Source organism: Phoxinus phoxinus (assembly GCF_949152265.1).
Source record: "Phoxinus phoxinus genome assembly, chromosome: 2".
In the NCBI taxonomy this organism is placed as follows: domain Eukaryota; kingdom Metazoa; phylum Chordata; class Actinopteri; order Cypriniformes; family Leuciscidae; genus Phoxinus; species Phoxinus phoxinus.
In genome coordinates, this window is record NC_136877.1 from 48,589,095 (window position 1) to 48,607,435 (window position 18,341).

The 18,341-nt window shown below is 39.1% G+C and overlaps 1 protein-coding gene across 1 annotated transcript; it reads left to right on the forward strand.

Annotated features, from left to right (window-relative positions):
• Nucleotides 1–14,683: 14,683 nt before the first annotated feature.
• Nucleotides 14,684–16,359, forward strand: LOC306991534 (aerolysin-like protein). The gene is made up of 2 exons (XM_079599475.1): nucleotides 14,684–14,748; nucleotides 14,991–16,359. Exon 2 carries the CDS (start codon nucleotides 15,004–15,006, stop codon nucleotides 15,976–15,978), a length of 975 nt encoding a protein of 324 aa, XP_079455601.1. The 5' UTR covers nucleotides 14,684–14,748; nucleotides 14,991–15,003; the 3' UTR covers nucleotides 15,979–16,359.
• Nucleotides 16,360–18,341: the final 1,982 nt, after the last annotated feature.

The window sequence follows — 18,341 nt, forward strand, 5'->3', positions numbered from 1 at the left end:
GTAATATATTTTAAGGTGTAATTTATTCCTGTGATCAAAGCTGAATTTTCAGCATCATTACTCCAGTCTTCAGTGTCACATGATCCTTCAGAAATCATTCTCATATGCTGATTTGATGCTCAAGAAACATTTATTTTTTTATTATCAATGTTGAAAACAGTTGTGCTGCTTCATATTTTTGAGGAAACCATGATACATTTTTTTCATAATGCTTTGTTGAATATCACGTTCAAATAGAGTAGCATTTATTTGAAATATAAATCTTTATAACAGCTCTAATTTACCCCACATTTGAATGCCTGTTTTAAAAGGGGTTTTCTGAAAACAATTCAATGGACGTTTTGTGGTGCTGCAAGGCAAATTCAACAACAGTTTGATGACTGTGTTAATTGTGTTGACAGTGTTATTGACAATGACATAATTAGTCTAAATTAATGATGAGTAATTGTGGCAAAACTCCTCTGTCGTGACTGTGTTGTGTTTGAGTGAATTGCAATTCAGTAGATTCCTCTTCCTGTCATTCCAGTTCAAATTTGGCTCAAATTCCAGCAAATTAAAGGTGCAGTAGGTGATTTCTGAGAAAGCTGTTGAAAGTTGATCAGAGAGCAGCACAACACACTTGTAGCCAATCAGCAGAAGGGTGCGTGTCCACTCATGATGGGGAGGAGAGTGAGCCATTTAGCAGTAGGGGGCGTGTCCACTCATGATGGGGAGGAGAGAGAGAGAGCCAATCAGCAGTAGGGGGTGTGTCCACTCTTGATGGGGGAGGAGAGAGATTGAGCCAATCAGCAGAAGGGGGCGTGTCCACTCATGATGGGGAGGAGAGTGAGCCATTTAGCAGTAGGGGGCATGTCCACTCATGATGGGGAGGAGAGTGAGCCAATCAGCAGTAGGGGGTGTGTCCACTCTTGATGGGGGAGGAGAGAGATTGAGCCAATCAGCAGAAGGGGGCGTGTCCACTCATGATGGGGAGGAGAGAGAGTAGGTGTGTTCGACATTGGCTGCGGCTGGATGTAACTGATCGGTGAGAGTTGTCGCGTGCAGACGGGGAGGAGCGGCAAACGGAGTCGTGAAGTCGGACACTTTCTGGTTCACGCTCATGTGGTGTTTGCATACTTTACCACAGCTGAAGTGAAATAATTCAATATTTGTCAAATAAACACATTTCAGATACATTTCCATTTAATACTTTATGCTTAATACAGCCTCTATTTGTACAAGAATAAGTTCAAAATAAGCCTATACCATTTAAATAATGTAGTAGTGGGGTCTTTGTTTTTTAATAGACACAATATAACATCGCGACTACATGAAACGAGATTTTACTGTTATAAAAACTTGTGAACATTAGTGGAACTGAAGATGTTTGAATACACACGTGATTGTTGTCATGCGGTGAATCCGGCCAATCGTGGAACAGCTGTTTCGTCATCAAAGCTCATGCAGCTGCTCTCGAATCGTTCTCGCGCTACTTTGATGGCATACGTCACAGTCACATGGCGTATGAGCTGTATCAAGTCGAACAAAATTTCTAACCAGCATGCACTGCTTCAAGTCAGCCGCCGATCGGTCTGCGCAGAGCTGCATGAAGTCGAACAAGCCTATTGCCAAGGAGGAGGTGAGAGAGAGCCAATCAGCATTTAGGGGCGTGTCCACTCATGAGGGAGGAGGAGAGAGAGTGAGCCAATCAAAAGTAGGGGGGGGGGGGGGGGGGGGGGGGGGGCGTGTCCACTCCTGATGCAGGGAGACAGAGTGAGTAAGAGGGTGATTTGAAGAAAGACTGTAGAAAGAGAGATGACTGAGAGACATTACAAAAGAGAAAGCTCAGAGGAAGATCACTGGGAAAAGGTGGGTTATGATCAGGCAAAAGCTTCAGGACCCGCGTTAATAAAAGCTTTCCAGCGCTGGAGAGACAGAAGCGGGAAGGCCTGAATACGGACGCTGAGGTTGCGTTGTTTCTGCTCCATATGTGAGTAACATTGTTTTTTCTGTGTTTTACCAATATATGCTGTTGTTGTAATGTTAGCTATAGTGACAGGACAGTCTGAGTGTAATTTTTTGTCTGGATCAGATGACGACTAACAACCAACTCTTGTATTTACTCTTGTGCACTGTATGTTCATTGTTTGTTCTACCTTGTTGTTCACTCATCACCATCACTTTATTTTGCACGAATTTTGCATTTTGTGATCGTGCATTTTAGGGGCGGAGCAATGAAGGGACGGTTGTGTTTGTTTGGGTTGTTTTCAAATATCAACAGTGTTTCTCAGAAATCACTTACTACACCTTTAACTGAAAATAAGGAACACAGATTGAGCAGATACACACCATATATACTGTATGTATGTGTGTCATGTTCAGGCTGCGCTCCTTCAGTCGAATAAACAGTAGCTTTGCCTTTATCCACCTCTCTTGCCAGGGCTTCTCAGGAGATTGTCAGAGCGCTTCAGTAATGCATCTTTGGGGAGGTGCAAATCTGATGGACAGCACGAAGTGTGAAAAACATCCAGAGAGCATTTCACTCAGCCGTCGCTTCAAAAGAACTTCATTTCTCTCTCGTTCTCTTTCTGCTTCTTTACTATATAGATGACCTTGCACTTTGAAAGAGATGCACAAAAAGTCCCCAGTGGTAAAAAGGGGGAGTTTATGAACAGATCGTTTTTCTTTAAACGTGAAGTGTGTAAATTAAAATATGTTCTTAGATATCTATCCATTAACAGACCATAAGTCATTCGTCGGTTGATTCCCCCAGTAGTTTAAGTGCTATATGACTGGCGCTATCAAAACACTGATGTATTTGTTTGAGTATTACAACTAGTACATTTTTTTCCATTATTTTGAAATAATCTCAACCACCATCCCATAATGATTGTGAATAAAACCCAAGAGACACTTCTATGGAGAAAAGGCTTCAGGTTTTTGGCTCCAGACAGTATTTTCAGTGTCTAATAAGCCCACGGGCTGTGATATCACAAGTCGACGACTGCAGAAGTGACACCTCAGTTTGACCTGAGGGACATATGCAATAAAACAAATTTAACAAACAAATAAATAAGTAATGAACGCATAATCTAAATAATTAAAAGCAAATCAGGAAAAGAACAAAAAAAGCTAATCGGAAATAATAGATTATTATTATTTTTTTTTTACATATGATAGGCTGCAAACCCAGCGTTTGATGGTGTCCAGGGTGTTGCTATATGGTTGCAATGTTCTGAGTGGGTTTTTTAGGGTGTTCTGGCACTTTCTTACTGGCCCAAGTCTAAAGTGATGATGTTCATGGTCCCTAAGAGACACGGTTCCTCCATCAATAGGATTTTGCAATGCAGTTGCTTAGAAATATTTAGCGAAATATTAAGCCTCCTCAACAAGCCGGATGATATCTGAAGAAAGTAAAGGTGCGTCCCAATTTGCGTACTTGTGCACTATTCAATGCTGTTTTGTAGTATAAATGAAAATAAAAGTACACTTTATTGACCCGGATGATGCATTTAATTAATCAAAAAACGTCATTATCTATTTATGTAGAACCATTTTAGAGGTTCTTTAACATTGAGTTCTATATAAAATCCACTAAAGTTTTTTCATATGCGTAGCCTATTTCAGTTTATAGGCCTACAAAGGAGTTTTCATCTGTAAGCAAAGATTTCTGCCAGTATAGATGAACTGTTGAAGGTCTAGCTGTCCCGAGTCAGGGGCCCGTGTGGGTTCAGGAGGGTAAGATGTGCTCCCTCAAACGCACACTGACATCTCACCTCGCAAGAGTCAGCAGAGGCTTTTAAGATCCTCCCAGACCCGTCACACTGCTCTGCCTTCACTTATGGAGTGCTTTTCTTCAAAGCATCTGCCTCTCTCTATCTCTATTTCATTACCAGCCCTCGGATCGCTCTCTCTGAGCCCAAACGTCACACACTGGATTTCATCGCAACACGCTTGTGATCTCGTGTCTTGGTCTCTTAAAATCATGCCTCGGTTTTAAGAGACGAACATGTAGTTTTTCTTTCATGTCCGCTTGAACCACCTCACCTGCCCTTTGTCAGTCATGAGTCTGTATTTACTGAAAATTACATTTCATGGGGAGTTTGCAATAAAAAGCATGAAGAATTCAATAAGCTCAATAAGATGTCCACACACTCTAAAAAATGCTGGGTTATTTCAATGTTTGGGTCAAATATGGAAAAACCCAACCATTGGTTTACATTTTTTAATTAGGCAAAATTTAAACCCAATGGTTGGGTTTGTCCATATTTGACCCAAACTTGGGTTAAATCAACCCAATGTGTGAGTGTATGTGGCTCATTTATGTGGAAACTCTATTTATTTATTTTATATACTAATTTCCGGTCACGTTGGGCATCATAACCGCTATGTGAAAGGGGCATTCAACTTTATTAGACAGCAATATGCTTCTGCAAACATGTTGTTCATCAGTGAAGGTTCTGGCAAGGTTATCTCAAAGTTACACTCTAAAAAATGCTGGGTTGTTTCAACCCAATTTTGGGTCAAATATGGACAAACCCAAACGTTGGGGTAAAAATGTAATTTAAAAATTTAACCCAATGGCTGGGTTTGTCCATAGCCTATTTGACCCAAAATTGGGTTGAAACAACCCAGCACTTTTGAATAAACCTTCTTAAACATTAATAGAACTTTCATTCAGATTTCTGGTCTTTGATAATGTTCCCAAAATGTTAGCATTAAAACGTTATTAATACATTGTTCATGGAACGTTTTGCCCCCTGAATCATTTCATTTGGAACGTTCATCTAACATGTTTTAAATGTTACTGGTTCCAGAACGTTCAGAGAACATTAAAGAAATGTTCCCATAATGTTTGCAAAATTATAAATTAGAATGTTCCTTTAACATTCGTAACCCAGGAAAAAAAAAAACATTTAAAAGAACTAGACCTTATTTTGACCGTTTAGAAAACTTTTAATAACTTTATCGGAACGTTAGCCAAAAGGTCTTAGAATGTTTGCTGGGTATCTGAGAGGAACTTTTTTGAAGTCTCAGAGATGGTCAGAAAAATCACACACACACACACACACACACACACACACACACACACACACACACACACACACACACACACACACACACACACACACACACACACACACTCAAATCGATCGGTTCTGGTTCTATCCGTCCGGATCATCCAGGTGAACAGGTCTAATGTCGTGACCCCGGGTCCACCTGACCAGGTAAGCGGGAGGAATCGCTATGCATCCCCGCGCAAAGATGACCTGACACCGCGGGCTGCATTCGCCGCTTCGCACATAAGCGATCTGAAAACGCAGTGCTATTTTTGTTGATGTTAATTTGCTCCGTGTTAGGGCCGCGGTTCACGGCTCGGTCAGCCTTCTCTGATACTATACTCCCGTTTGTTGCTGTAAAGGTTCCCCTGTCTCATCGCGTTAGCGTCGAGGCGCCCGTGAACTGTGAATGCACCGCGCGCGGGGAGATGAAGCTCTGCGGCTCGTGGTCCTACATTCCGCTCGGTTACTGGCAGAGGAGAAACTCATTTATAATTATTTATAATAAGTGACACATTTATAATTAACATTGAATATAAAGACAAATGCATACAAAACAAACAAATAAACTAAACTCGTTTATCTGAGGAATGTTTCTATTATAGGCTAAAAAATAATGCCAAATCATGTCTAAATAAAAATGAGCTATTATTACAACAAATACTCCTCTTAAAATTACATTCAAAACAGAAATAAAAAAGAAAATAAACATTAAAATAATTATTCTACGCGTGCTTATTTGTAGATTTTTTAAAACACTGTTTATAAAGAAGGAACACTATTTTACTGCTCATCTTTACCTTGTTTTGTCCAGCTTCGCGTGTGTCCTGTGAGCGACTGGACGCTTTCTGAAAACTCAAACCCCTCACTGAGTCTAAAATCGCCTCTTGTTCTACATCTGAGATGCCATGAATAATTAATACGCGGACGAAAGAATTAGAAGATATTTCAACGCAATCCTTATTTAGATTTAAATAACAAAAACTACCAAATATCGCCTTAGTACACAGTGCACTCATAAAAGTGTCCTGGTTTTGGCACACTTACAATTTTACTTCTCATTAGCTCTCATTAGCTATTTTGCTTACGAAAAGCATATTTTATCAAAGCGTCTATAAAAAAAAAACTTAAAAAAAAAAACTTAAACTTGAGTCCAAACTTAACATTTGAAATTCAGCAATTTGATTTGTCAGAGTATGTGAGAAACAAGCAAGACCATTTATTTATATTTTCAATAAAGTTTTCAGAACTTTTCTGATCTTCACAGATTTATACTAAGAGTTTTGGGTATTTTTTAAATATGTGTAGGCTATATAGGCTTTTTTTTTTTTTTTTGCAAAACAGCCACTTTCTATTACACTGCGATGAACTGATGCACAATATTAGGTCACCGTCCATAACAGAGAATACTTTTATTTCCACTAATTTTTTCCCCCGGCATATTTTAAAAAAAATATTTGGAGTTGAGGTCCAAATATTTGCGCCTAGCGTTTAAAATGTCTTTGAGCTTAAAGTTATTCCGCTTTTACTCCTGCGTTTTGCTGTCTTAACAAGTAGGCTAAATCTATAAAATAAATGATGAAATAAATACTAAATAAATGACAATCAAGACACGCGTAAACTCGCAACTCTTAGTCTTTTTGGTAACATAAGATCTATCAAAAACAATCACAATCACGCATTGTTCTGCATATTGGTAAAACTAACAAAGTATTACTTTTTTAGTATTTTTGTAGAATGAGAACATTAATTATCATATAACTAATGTGAGTGAAACAGCCTAGAAATAATGCACCGCAAAGTTTGTCAAATAGAGGACAGGTGCGTATGCGGCGTCAGTCAGGGCGCATTAACCTACAGCAGAAAGTCAACCTGAGTCTATGGCGGGTTTCTATGGCAACAGCAGCAGAAGCTCGGGTTCGTGTGATGCGATGTGAACTATTCACCCTGAGAGAAAATTGCAGTAATGGATAGGGCATATTTGTGTGCGCATCTTTCGTATTTTCATCGGATCAGTCTTGTTCAGACGCACTGACACGATGGTCAGTTTGGCTGTCGGCAAACAAAATGTTTGCCTAAATCATTACTGAAATGACCATGCAATTGCCATTTTTGCGTTGAATATGGCATTTGCCTGACTGAAGACCATATGCACATTTAAATATTAGCCTTAAAAAAAGCCTTAATTAAAGAAAGATAAAAGACAGTATGCATGTGCATGTAGGCCTAACATTTAAAAACGGGCTCCAGCTCCTTAACTCTATTTGGTCCGTGTCTGTTCTGTCTCTGTGTAATTAGTCCATTTTCACTGAGCGCATGTGTTGTGAAATCACTCATAAAATCCACCGCGCAGCGGGCATTGCCAGGAGACATTTTGTGCCCTGGTCGAGCTCCACTGCCCAGGCGGGCACACGTGAAACCACTGCCACTGATACATCAAAACAAAAGCAATCTGAGCAGACGTCCCGGAGAAGCCCCGTCACCGGCCTCCACAGAGCCAATGAGTTCCCAGAGCAACTCTATTCTTCCCTTCCACCTCGGGCACATTCGCTTTGCTTCTTCGCTGTCCTCTACCATTCCACTGTACATCTCATGCAATTTTTATGCTCTGCCTTTGTTGATGCATCATTTTTCTTATTCATTAACTTTCCCTGTCAAAGTGTCTGTTTGGATTCAGAGAGAGCCCCAAAACAAATGTAAGTTTTTCATTTATGTTCGTCTCCAGAATAAATTAGGCATATAGCTATTACTAATCTGCATATAAAATCACAGGGAACATTCTCAGAGCTTCTCTAATAAGGTTCTCTCAAAGTTATGAACGTTTTAATAAATGTGACTACTTGTTTCAGAACATTAAAAGTAACGTTCCCATAATTTTTGCAAAATGATAAAATGTTCCCCATAACATCCGCATAGCCTAACCAAGATTTTTTTATTTATATATATATATATAAAAAACTTGATGATCTTAACGTTCAGAAAAATTTCGTTCTCGTAACTTGGCTCTGTAGTAATCTTGGAAATATTAGCAAAACATTTTTATTATTTGTTTGCTGGGTTTGTGGTAAACACGGTAAAAATGTTATACTATACTGTTAACCAACAATGTTGGTTTAACTTAAAAAAGCAAGTTACCTTGTTGCCTTAAAATTTTGAGTTTGTTGTAATGAAAAATTTTAGTTAATACAACGAAGAAGAATGGTTTAATAAACAGAAACTCAAAATAGTATGTTCTCTTCACACATTAGTTATCGAAGTTGATTTGTCAAAAGATAATAAGTTGTGATAACAAATCATGAAAATATATGTTTTACAGCAATGAAAAAGGAGGTCAAGCAATGAATAGTTTAATTTCAATATTATTATGTCCCCCCTAAAGCATGGGGGTCTCTAGGACATAAAGAAAATAAAGTCTTTACTGTATATGGCTAAACTGATCCAGATGTAACGGACATAGGCCAGTAAGAGCTGTGTGTGTAAACCTCACTCCCCTGATCTCAAGAGGTGTGCTAGCGACTGACGCTAAAGAATGCGGTCTTTCGCATACTTGTAAACGTCCGCCTCCCATGCCAGAGACCCGGGTTCGAATCCTGTTTGGAGCGGAGTGAGTTGGACCGTGTTACACAGAGCACTGACTCGCTGGGTTTGACTCAGTATCTAGTGAACACGGCCAGTGTGTGTTCCTTTGGTTGCAGCACGAACACACGCTCACAGACACGAGCGTTCACGCGCCCACCTCCGCTACCCTTTCAGGCGAGACCTCATTATATATACATGATCAATCTTTAATCTGCTGCTCCATAGAAATGCTACCATGCACTCTCAACGCCAGCATCAAAATTTCATGCCGGTAATTGAGATAAAACCAAAATGGAGGGCGTTCCGTCTCCGTTACCCTTCGCTCGTCAAAAATACATTTCCGTGCGGTGCGCTAGAAACGTAGATGGTGTTAGACAGTGCTAGACTGTGATTTTTAGGAAGAGACCAGTCACACCTGCCATCAAACACACCGAATAAACTTGCTTTGAATGTTGAATGTGGTGCCTACTTAGTATAGGGTGTAACAATATATCGTGTCACAATATATCGCAATACAAAAATGCAACAATATGTATCGTGGATAGTGACAATATGTGTTGTGGATAGTTCACCCAAAGTAAAAAAACTACTGTGTAAAAAAAAAAAAAAAAAAACTTTACAGAGTTTTAGTGTCAGTACTACATTAAATTACTATATAATGTTGAATAATGTATAATAATGCAATGGGGGAATATTTGTGGGTCCTGATAATGCCAAATGCCAAAAAATGGCCCACATTATTTTAAATATATCTAGTCAGTGACAGAGTGCAAGCATATTCGTCTAAAATAATTTTGTATTTTCTGAATCTTCAGAATCATGAATAGTTTTATTCTGGTGTCACTATTGTCCTGTGGTTTGGGTTTCCAGCACCAAGTCCAATTTACACCCACAACGTAATACCACATTTAGCATTTTAATCAACAGTACATTTTTTGTTAACCTTTTATCATATGTCTTGGAGTATCGCAATAATATATGAGTTCAGTATCGTCGAATCATGACATGAGGGTGTCCCCTACTTAGTAGTAATAAAATAGTAAACACACAACCTAATTTATTTGGCATAGCCTACGCTCTTTTGAGCAAAATAAGCTGTATCTCTCGACAAATTCCAGTCAGAATGATCAAGATTATGATATATTAAACAAACAGATGGAGAACGTTTGTGTATGTGTGCAACGGATAATTAAATGCGTCATGATTCTTTGGATATTAATATGCTTAATTCTTCCTCTAGGTGGCTTACAGGTGCAGTTCAACTTTTGACTTTGAATATGGGTTGTTTAAGATAAGCAAATCAAAGCCATACACTAATAATATCGCAAATAAACCGAATATAAGTGTAGGCCTATAAGTTAACAAACAGGGGGAAACATCAGACACATCTGTTATTTCCAAGCGATGACAGGATGACCTGAACTTGCGACCCTCGATACTTTCCCGCGTTGTTTACAGGCCCCGAGGCGAGTGAGTTCACATCCCACAGACACACTACCATGTGGAAGTCACTCAGAGGTCATGTGATTCTGCTAGTTTTGGGCACCTCACCTGAGACTCGTGAGGTTTACATTGTGCATAGGCGCATACACACGCACGCACGCATTCAACTGTTTTCTAAAACTATGATTATGACCTTGCTTTTAACCCATAGCAGATGATGCCTCACCGACTGACACAAGAGAGAGAGAGAGAGAGAGAGAGAGAGAGAGAGAGAGAGAGAGAGAGAGAGAGAGAGAGAGACAGTTGACAGAGAAAAAACGAAGTGAAGAGAACAGTGCCACCTAGTGCTCACTGGACTATAGTTGAATAAAAGAAGCAATTAAAAGTGCACCCGTTCATGACATTTCTGTCATAGTTTTTTCATTCCGAAGCTGAAAGCTTTTTGTTCTTGTGGAACTCAAAAGTAGATTTTTAAAGAATCGTCATGCAGCTTTGAAATGAACAGACAGGAAATCATTATGAAATATATAAAGTATTTTACAGAAAAAAAGCAGTTGTTTTGATTATTTCATTGTTGTTGTCATGATTTGCATTTTTTGTCCTTATACATTTCTGAGGCCAGTAAATGATCAACATGATTAAAACTGCTGAAAATGTCTACATGCTTTCTATCGTCTGTTAATGTTTTTAGGAAGTAAAAGGCCTTTTTGTATTGACTAATACTTGCTGTGAAATCTTCACTGATTTTTAAAATAAAGGATAACTTTTAAATTGTTAGTAATATTTTAGGATGAACAACTTACTGGACTGAAGTAACTTGATAATCCATAATTATTTTTATTTTTTTTGATAAATCATGTTTAAATGTGTATCAAATATAATCCATCAGGCTTTTGATGAAAGTTCATTTGTTTATTTCTGAATCATCATTGTATTGCATTGAATTATATATGTTTTGTTCCCGACAATAAAAGATACAGAGCTTTGATAATAAAACCAACCATTTTACTAAGACATATTATTGGGAGATATAGAGTGACAATTGATATTTATATGCAGTTATATAACTTATATAAGTTGTCTGATATACTTTTATTGCCAGGTTTATGTTCTGTTTTGGTTTAGTTCATGGTTTCCCAGTTCCTGTTTGCCTTAGTTGTCCGAAAGCTTAAAAATACTGCATTCCAGTGTAGGAAAGCATGTCCGAATCCAATGTTAGCTCCACTGTCCCCTGACCTGAGATACCTTGTGTATAAAAAGAGATACCTGAGATACCTGTGTGCGCAAACTCTGCCTACAAGTCATTGCCTGAATAAGATTACGTTTACACAACAACAATGTACTGAAAACGGAAAAGTTTTACCTTTGTGTTTTTCACATACAGGCGAAAATGTTGTCAAAACGATCCCGTTCACACGGATCCGTGAAAATGACTAAAAACGCTGTTGATTTCATGCAAGGCCAGTAGTTGGCGATGTCACTTTGTAAAGAAACACTGCGCGAATACACATGGCGTCACCGTTTTCACAAATTCACGGTTTTGTAGTTTACAAGGAGATAATAATGGTATCGGTTTCAAAAACTTGCATTTGAAACTTGAACGACTAAAACGCATAAAAAGTGTTTTAGTTGAAAACCGTGTCATGTAAATGGCCCCTCCGCCCTAGTTTCCCAGGCTGCATCCGAAAACGCATTCCTGATATATAGTAGCCTAGGCCTAAGTGACAAACATTACCTAACAAGAGTACTATGTCCAAAATCATAGGCTACTCAAAAAAAGAGTTAACAAAAAATCCCCGGATGACCTTCTTCCGGTGAGATTCTGAGGTGCGCATATATGATAAAGACTTCTGTCCCATGTAGACTTACTATCCCATGAGGCCGTTGGGAGAGGATTTGTGAATGACAGTAAAGTGACGCAACTGATGCTCGTAGGTCACATGATAATGACAACATGGCAAACGGCCAGATTACATTTATACTACACACATTCATACATAGAACATACTTTTTTAGCGGTCGTGAAGTAATCACTTATTCAAAATTTCAGATGCAGCCCTAGTGTGTTGTTTACATCTGTTCCCATGGCAACCTGTTGTGTCTGTCCACCTGTTCCTCGTTATCTCACTCATTTAGTCCAGTAATAGGCCATAATCCTGTTAGTGTCTGTTGTCCGTTCTCTTTGGGCCTGTTTACACCTGGTCACTTCATGTGTTTTTACTGATCCGATAGCTATCTCTGATAACGGTTTCATTCACTTGCCACATACGTAAATGTGACTCCATAAAACGAATAAAAATCCAACCTTCAATTCCCATGCTATATGCAAATTTAACCCAGTTCAAGTCAACGGAAGCCACATAACTGCATTTTATTTAACATCAGCAATAAGAGAGAGAGCGGCATCAGCACTGGTAATGTCAGTTCTCACTATCATTATTAGCAATAAAAGCCTGAAGTTTCAAATATAATACTCAACAATTTTTTTATTTTTTTTAAACATTTTGTCTAAAGGTTATCTTATTCATAGAACTGCCATTCTAAACAACATAACCATCGTTCAAAAATGCTCTATTCTATTCTATTCTATTCTATTCTATTCTATTCTATTCTATTCTATTCTATTCTATTCTATTGTTTCACAATAATGTGCAATGGCATCTAAGAGATGTGAACCTTTTCCTAAACAACATTCAATATTCAAGACAGTTTTTTCAAATCACAGACCAAAGAAACTTTTAGGATGTTTGCTTTAAAGGAAACAAATGACAAAATAGTAATTTCAGAGCTTTTTAAAGGCCACTATATAGATTTTTATGACACCAGTACAATATTCACGTCTTCAAATGTCAAAGCAAAAGGCCATTAGGACTTGTAACTGTCATGTGAAAATGAATCTGAATTACTGTAAACACGGGAACTTTTGACCACAGCATTTTTTCTCACATTTCTCAACACTATCTTTAAGGTGGAGGGCTGATGAAACATCAACGAAGCCGTTTTCATCATATTAGGCATAAGATTAATAATAAATGTGTACATATTATGAATTAATTTAAACGTAATTACCTAATAAACTCTGAGTTGATGGGTTGGAGATCTTTAAAGTACATCTAAAAATGATATCACAAATCAATATTAGCATTATAGTCATCTAAATCTAGCAATTGATCATTGTGAGTTCATTTGTTGCAATGTCTTGGTTCAAATGAAATAATCATAACATTCTTTCTTTTTTACTTTTATGCATTTATACAAACTATTTACAGCCAAAACTGTCTGACAAAAAATACATATTTTTGTGTATAGGTGCAGTATCTTATCTGCAAAAATCCCCACCAAATGGCCATTAGGTCTTGTAACTGTCACATAAAAATAATCCTAATTATTGTAAACATTCTGGAACTTTTGACCCCGTAATATTTCAACACTTTACATTTTTAATTTGTTAATCTAGGTGTGCCTCAAAACCTCAGTCTTCATTCCTGTGAGACTAAACTTTATCTTGAAATCGTTATCTCATTTCATATTTCTTCATCAGAATTCTGTGCTAGTAAATGCAAGTGTCGATGTATTATCAGAAAGTCGGTCAGCACTTTTTCACTCCCTAATATTACACAACAAAATCTATGTTGCAATAAAAAGTAAAGCCTTCACACACAACTATTTCCATTAAAAATCTGTAAATAGAGCAAAAACATCTAATATTTAGAGAGAAAAAAACAGGGTTTTGAGTCACCATGGTTTGAATAAAAACACAAATAATCAATCATAAGGCATTTACCCAGCAACAAAGTTCAGTACAATTTACATTACATTGATGTATTTGAAAAACACTTTAATCCAAATCAATGTGCAGTGCATTGAATGTATACATCTTATCAGTTGTGTGATTCCTCGGGAAGTATACTGTACTGTACTGTACACTTGGTGTTGCTATAGTGCAGATTACCAGATCAATGACAGGAACTACTGTAGCTCAAAAATATAAGGGTTTCATTAAACATAACAAATACATTGTTTCATCTCCAAACTCATCAGGCATTATAGGAGAAAACTCAGAGCTGTTATCTTGGCAAAAGGAGGTTGCAAAAAGTATTTAATAAAAGGGTGCCAATAATTGTGGCCAACGTGTTTTGGAGAAAAACATTTATTTCATAATGTGATTTAGCCCCACTTTCAATTCTCTTGCTTCAATGAAAGGTTAGAATTTTGGCAATTTTTTGAATGAAAGATCAAAAGGATAAACAATGCAGATTTATTTTTTTACAGCCAGTTTTGATCATATTTACCAGGGGTGCCAACAATTTTGGCCATGACTGTAAGGGTTTCATTAAACATAACAAATACATTGTATGGAATACATGTAAAAGCTCTGATCGTGTCAATAATGAACAGGAGCCTAAACGTTTCCTAAGAATCAGGACTGAGTATTCTGGTCGAAAAGCATTTTTACTACTGTACCTTTATGACTAATCTTTCAAGTTTGCAAGAATAATTTGTCACATTACACTTTAAACCTCATGTTCATACGTCTTGCAGATGACTCCGACTCATGGGGTCTCTGGGGGTGTTTTTCCAGCTCTATTTATAAGAAGCAACCAAAGCAAATACATCTCACCGTTCTGACTTTCACCAGAAGAGCTGATCTTGAGAAGCAGTTCATCAGACTTACAGCGACAGTTATGCAAGTATATTTCCAGTGATGGGCACTTAAGATGTAATTCATTTAGCTCGATACTTTTAGTTTATCACGGGACTATACAATGTAGTATACATGCAAGTAAATGGGGGAAAGCAAATACAAGTTACTTTAAACAGTTGAAAACATGGAACAAAAATGTAAAAAAAAAAAAAAGACATTTATTAATATAGTTGATTTAGATCTCTGATGTTAATTTGTATGTTATTCTATGATGTAATTTTCAGATCTACTTTAAAAATGTCCTGTCCAACAACGCTGCAAAAAGTTGGTGGTGAAGGAGGTGTTCAATTTTCATTTACTGGTCAGAGTAACGGTGCCAGTTTAGAGAAGATCGGGGTTTGGGTGGGAGGATGGCAGGTGAAGGCTGTCATAGTTTGGCTTTCAGACGGCAGAAGTGAAACCTTTGGAGGACCGGACGGACCGTATCAAGAGTACAAGTTCCAGCCTGGTGAGTGCTTCACCTCACTGTCCCTGTGGGACAACGGAGAGGGAACACGTCTTGGAGCCATTCAATTCAAGACCAACCTGGGTGGAGATTTCTTTGCAAAAATGACAGAATATAAACTACCAACAGAAATCTCTATCGATGTCGGCTCTGGATATTGTTTGGGAGTTGATGGAAGATCTGGTTCAGACATTGACAACATGGGATTCATGTTTCTCAATGCAGTTCAGTCAACCGTTTTCACCAATGTCAACTATCCCACTAACAACCAACTGATACCACAAGTGATAGTGGAAGAAATCAAATCCATCTCTTTCAGGAACGACTCCTCCGTCACCCAGAAACAAAAAGTTGAATCCTCAAAGAAAGTGACCAAACAATCTTCATGGTCTGTGAGTGAAAGTTTAACTAAAGCATTCAGTGTGGAAGTGAAGGCTGGGGTTCCAGGGATTGTAGAATGTTCTGCAGGAGTCAGTGTCGCTGTTGGACCAGAAAGCACTTACAGTCAGACGCAGACAGAAGAGAGAAACGAAACTCTGTCTACCGATGTAAATGTGCCACCAGGGAAGAAGGTGGATGTTGTCATCACCATTGGCAGAGCCGCTTTTGACCTGCCTTACACTGGCACAGTGCAGATCACCTGCAAGAACGGCAGTGTGTTACAGTATGACACCCAGGGCACATACAAAGGCATCACTCACACTGATCTCAAAGTGAACACTAAAGAATCTGCTCTGTGTTTTCTGTCTTTATCTGATTTTTACTAGCAATGTATCAACTGTTTATCAACTGTGGTTGTGTTTTTTTTTTTGGACTTCTTTTTCTTTGGATCTTTGCTCAATGAATTTAAATAGGGGAAATATGTACTAATCACTTTCTTTTCCCAGAAATATTTTCTGATTCTGTTCCAATGTTTTCATATAGCTTCATATACTCTGTAATCATCCTAAATTATCTGTAGTAACAGATTATGTGAATTATTTCATTATATTACCATTTCAAATGTTAAATCTGACAATCAATAAAAGCATAAATAAAAAATATTTAATGGTTTTATTTTATCGACAGTAATTGTTTCATTTTACATCCTCAGAATCGGGATTAGTGTTCCATTTAGTTGGGATTTTGGATCATTATTAAATCAATGTTGTTCCACTAAATGCTTTACATAAAAACATTTGTTTATGCTTAAGCAAATTCATTGAGAACTTTTGACAACTGAAAGTATTAAACCATTAAATCATGTTATAAATTCTGTTCTATTAAATTCTATTTAGTATTTTCAAACGTGGGCTTCACAATTGTTTTGAAATTAGTTTTGTGAATATTATTTTGATTTAAATACATTTTAAAACTTTAAAACATTTTTAAATAAGTATTAATAAAAGTATTGATATTTAAGTCACACTGCACATTGCATAAAGTGTGTAAGCATCATTACTCTATGAAGTTTCGGTGTAATTTTGCAGTTGTCCAGCAGGTTAGTTTTCTGCCTTCCGCTTCATCTTGCAAACAGTTGTGCATTTAAGCCTTTCGCGTTCAGTGCATGCATACTACCTAGTGATCTTATATTACAATGGAGTAGCACCAGAAGTCGATGGGGTGGGGTGACACATTGACACAACTCGCCCGCCATCTCCTATGGAGTCAGAAGCATCTGAGCTCGCTTCGGGTCATTCATGTTTCCGGGGTGCTCAACCATATGGCCAACGAGCTCTCACGAGCTGCGCTCCCGGGAGAGTGGCGACTCCACCCCCAGGCGGTCCAGCTGATTTGCAGACGTTTCAGGGTCCCAGCTGATTTGCAGATGTTTCGGAGTCGCTCAGATAGACCGGTTTGCCTCTCCAGAAAACTCACTGCCATTTGTTTTATTCCCTGACCGAGGGAACCCTCGGCAAGAATGCACTGGTACACAGCTGGCCCCGGGGCCTACGCAAATATGCGATTCCCCCAGTGAGTCTACTTGCACAGACCCTGTGCCAAGTCAGGGAGGACAAGGAGCGGGTCTTACTAGTTGCACCCTATAAGCCCAACCAGACCTTGTTCCCAGAACTAATGCTCCTCGCGACAGCCCCTACCTGGCGCATTACTCTGAGGAGGGATCTACTTTCTTAGAGACGGGGCACTCTATGGCACCCGCATCCAGACCCCTGGAAACGCCTCTGGTTACTTGCGTAACCTATGTTCTCTGAATAGGGAACGAGACGTTGCGGATAGCGCAGTGGGATATCCTCTGGATGTGCCGATTGCCTGAAGCCCTATAGAATCACGCCAATTCATTGGCTGATGGCGCTCGTGCAAGCTGGCTCCGCCCCGACGCTCTTACGTCGTAGCATGATAAACGCCCGCGCGCGCGCCATCATCTCCTCAGATTTCTCTGCCGAAAAGAAAAACTGTCGGCAGCTTACATTAATAATAATAATAATGATCGGTTCAAGCAGACAGAACCTGGGAACCTGGAGTCACGTCAAGATCTAAATTATAAAATCTCACGAAAGTGTACGGAGAGGACCAACCTGCCGCCACACAAATGTCTTTCAAGAGGGAGAGGAGTGTTGCAGTGCAAGGGACATACCTGAGGTAGGGCGTCGCGCTGATTCCCATGGGGCGGCGTGGTTGACCGTGGAGGAGAGCGCTTGGCGTCCTGACACGTACTGGGGGGTACCACCGCCTGGATAGGAGTAACTGGGTCCGCCTGCTCCAGAGGAAGACAAACTGTGCCTCCGAGGAAGCGATTGGCGGGTGTAACGTGCACCGGGAGCGAGGGGGGAAAGCAAGACGCGTCCCCTTCCTCTTGCGCCGGACTGGGTGGAGAGACTAAAACAGGACCTGCACTGAGAAGCACACTGGGGAGGAGGGATCAGGAAGCTGGGCACTGGAAGGGGGGAAAAGTTTTTGCGCTTTGGTAGGGATTCCTATTTGTCGGTCACCGAAATGGCGTAGAACGTGACTGACTGAAAGGGAACGTCTCGGTTACGTATGTACACCTCGGAGATGTCACGTTCCGTTACCACAGTTGCTGTACCCCGCTGGACAGCTGGGTCACCAGCTTGGCTCCTCAGAGAAAACCTGAAGATGAGGTGCACCTTCTGCTCATTATATACCCACGCTGCGAGGCAGAGCAGCTGAT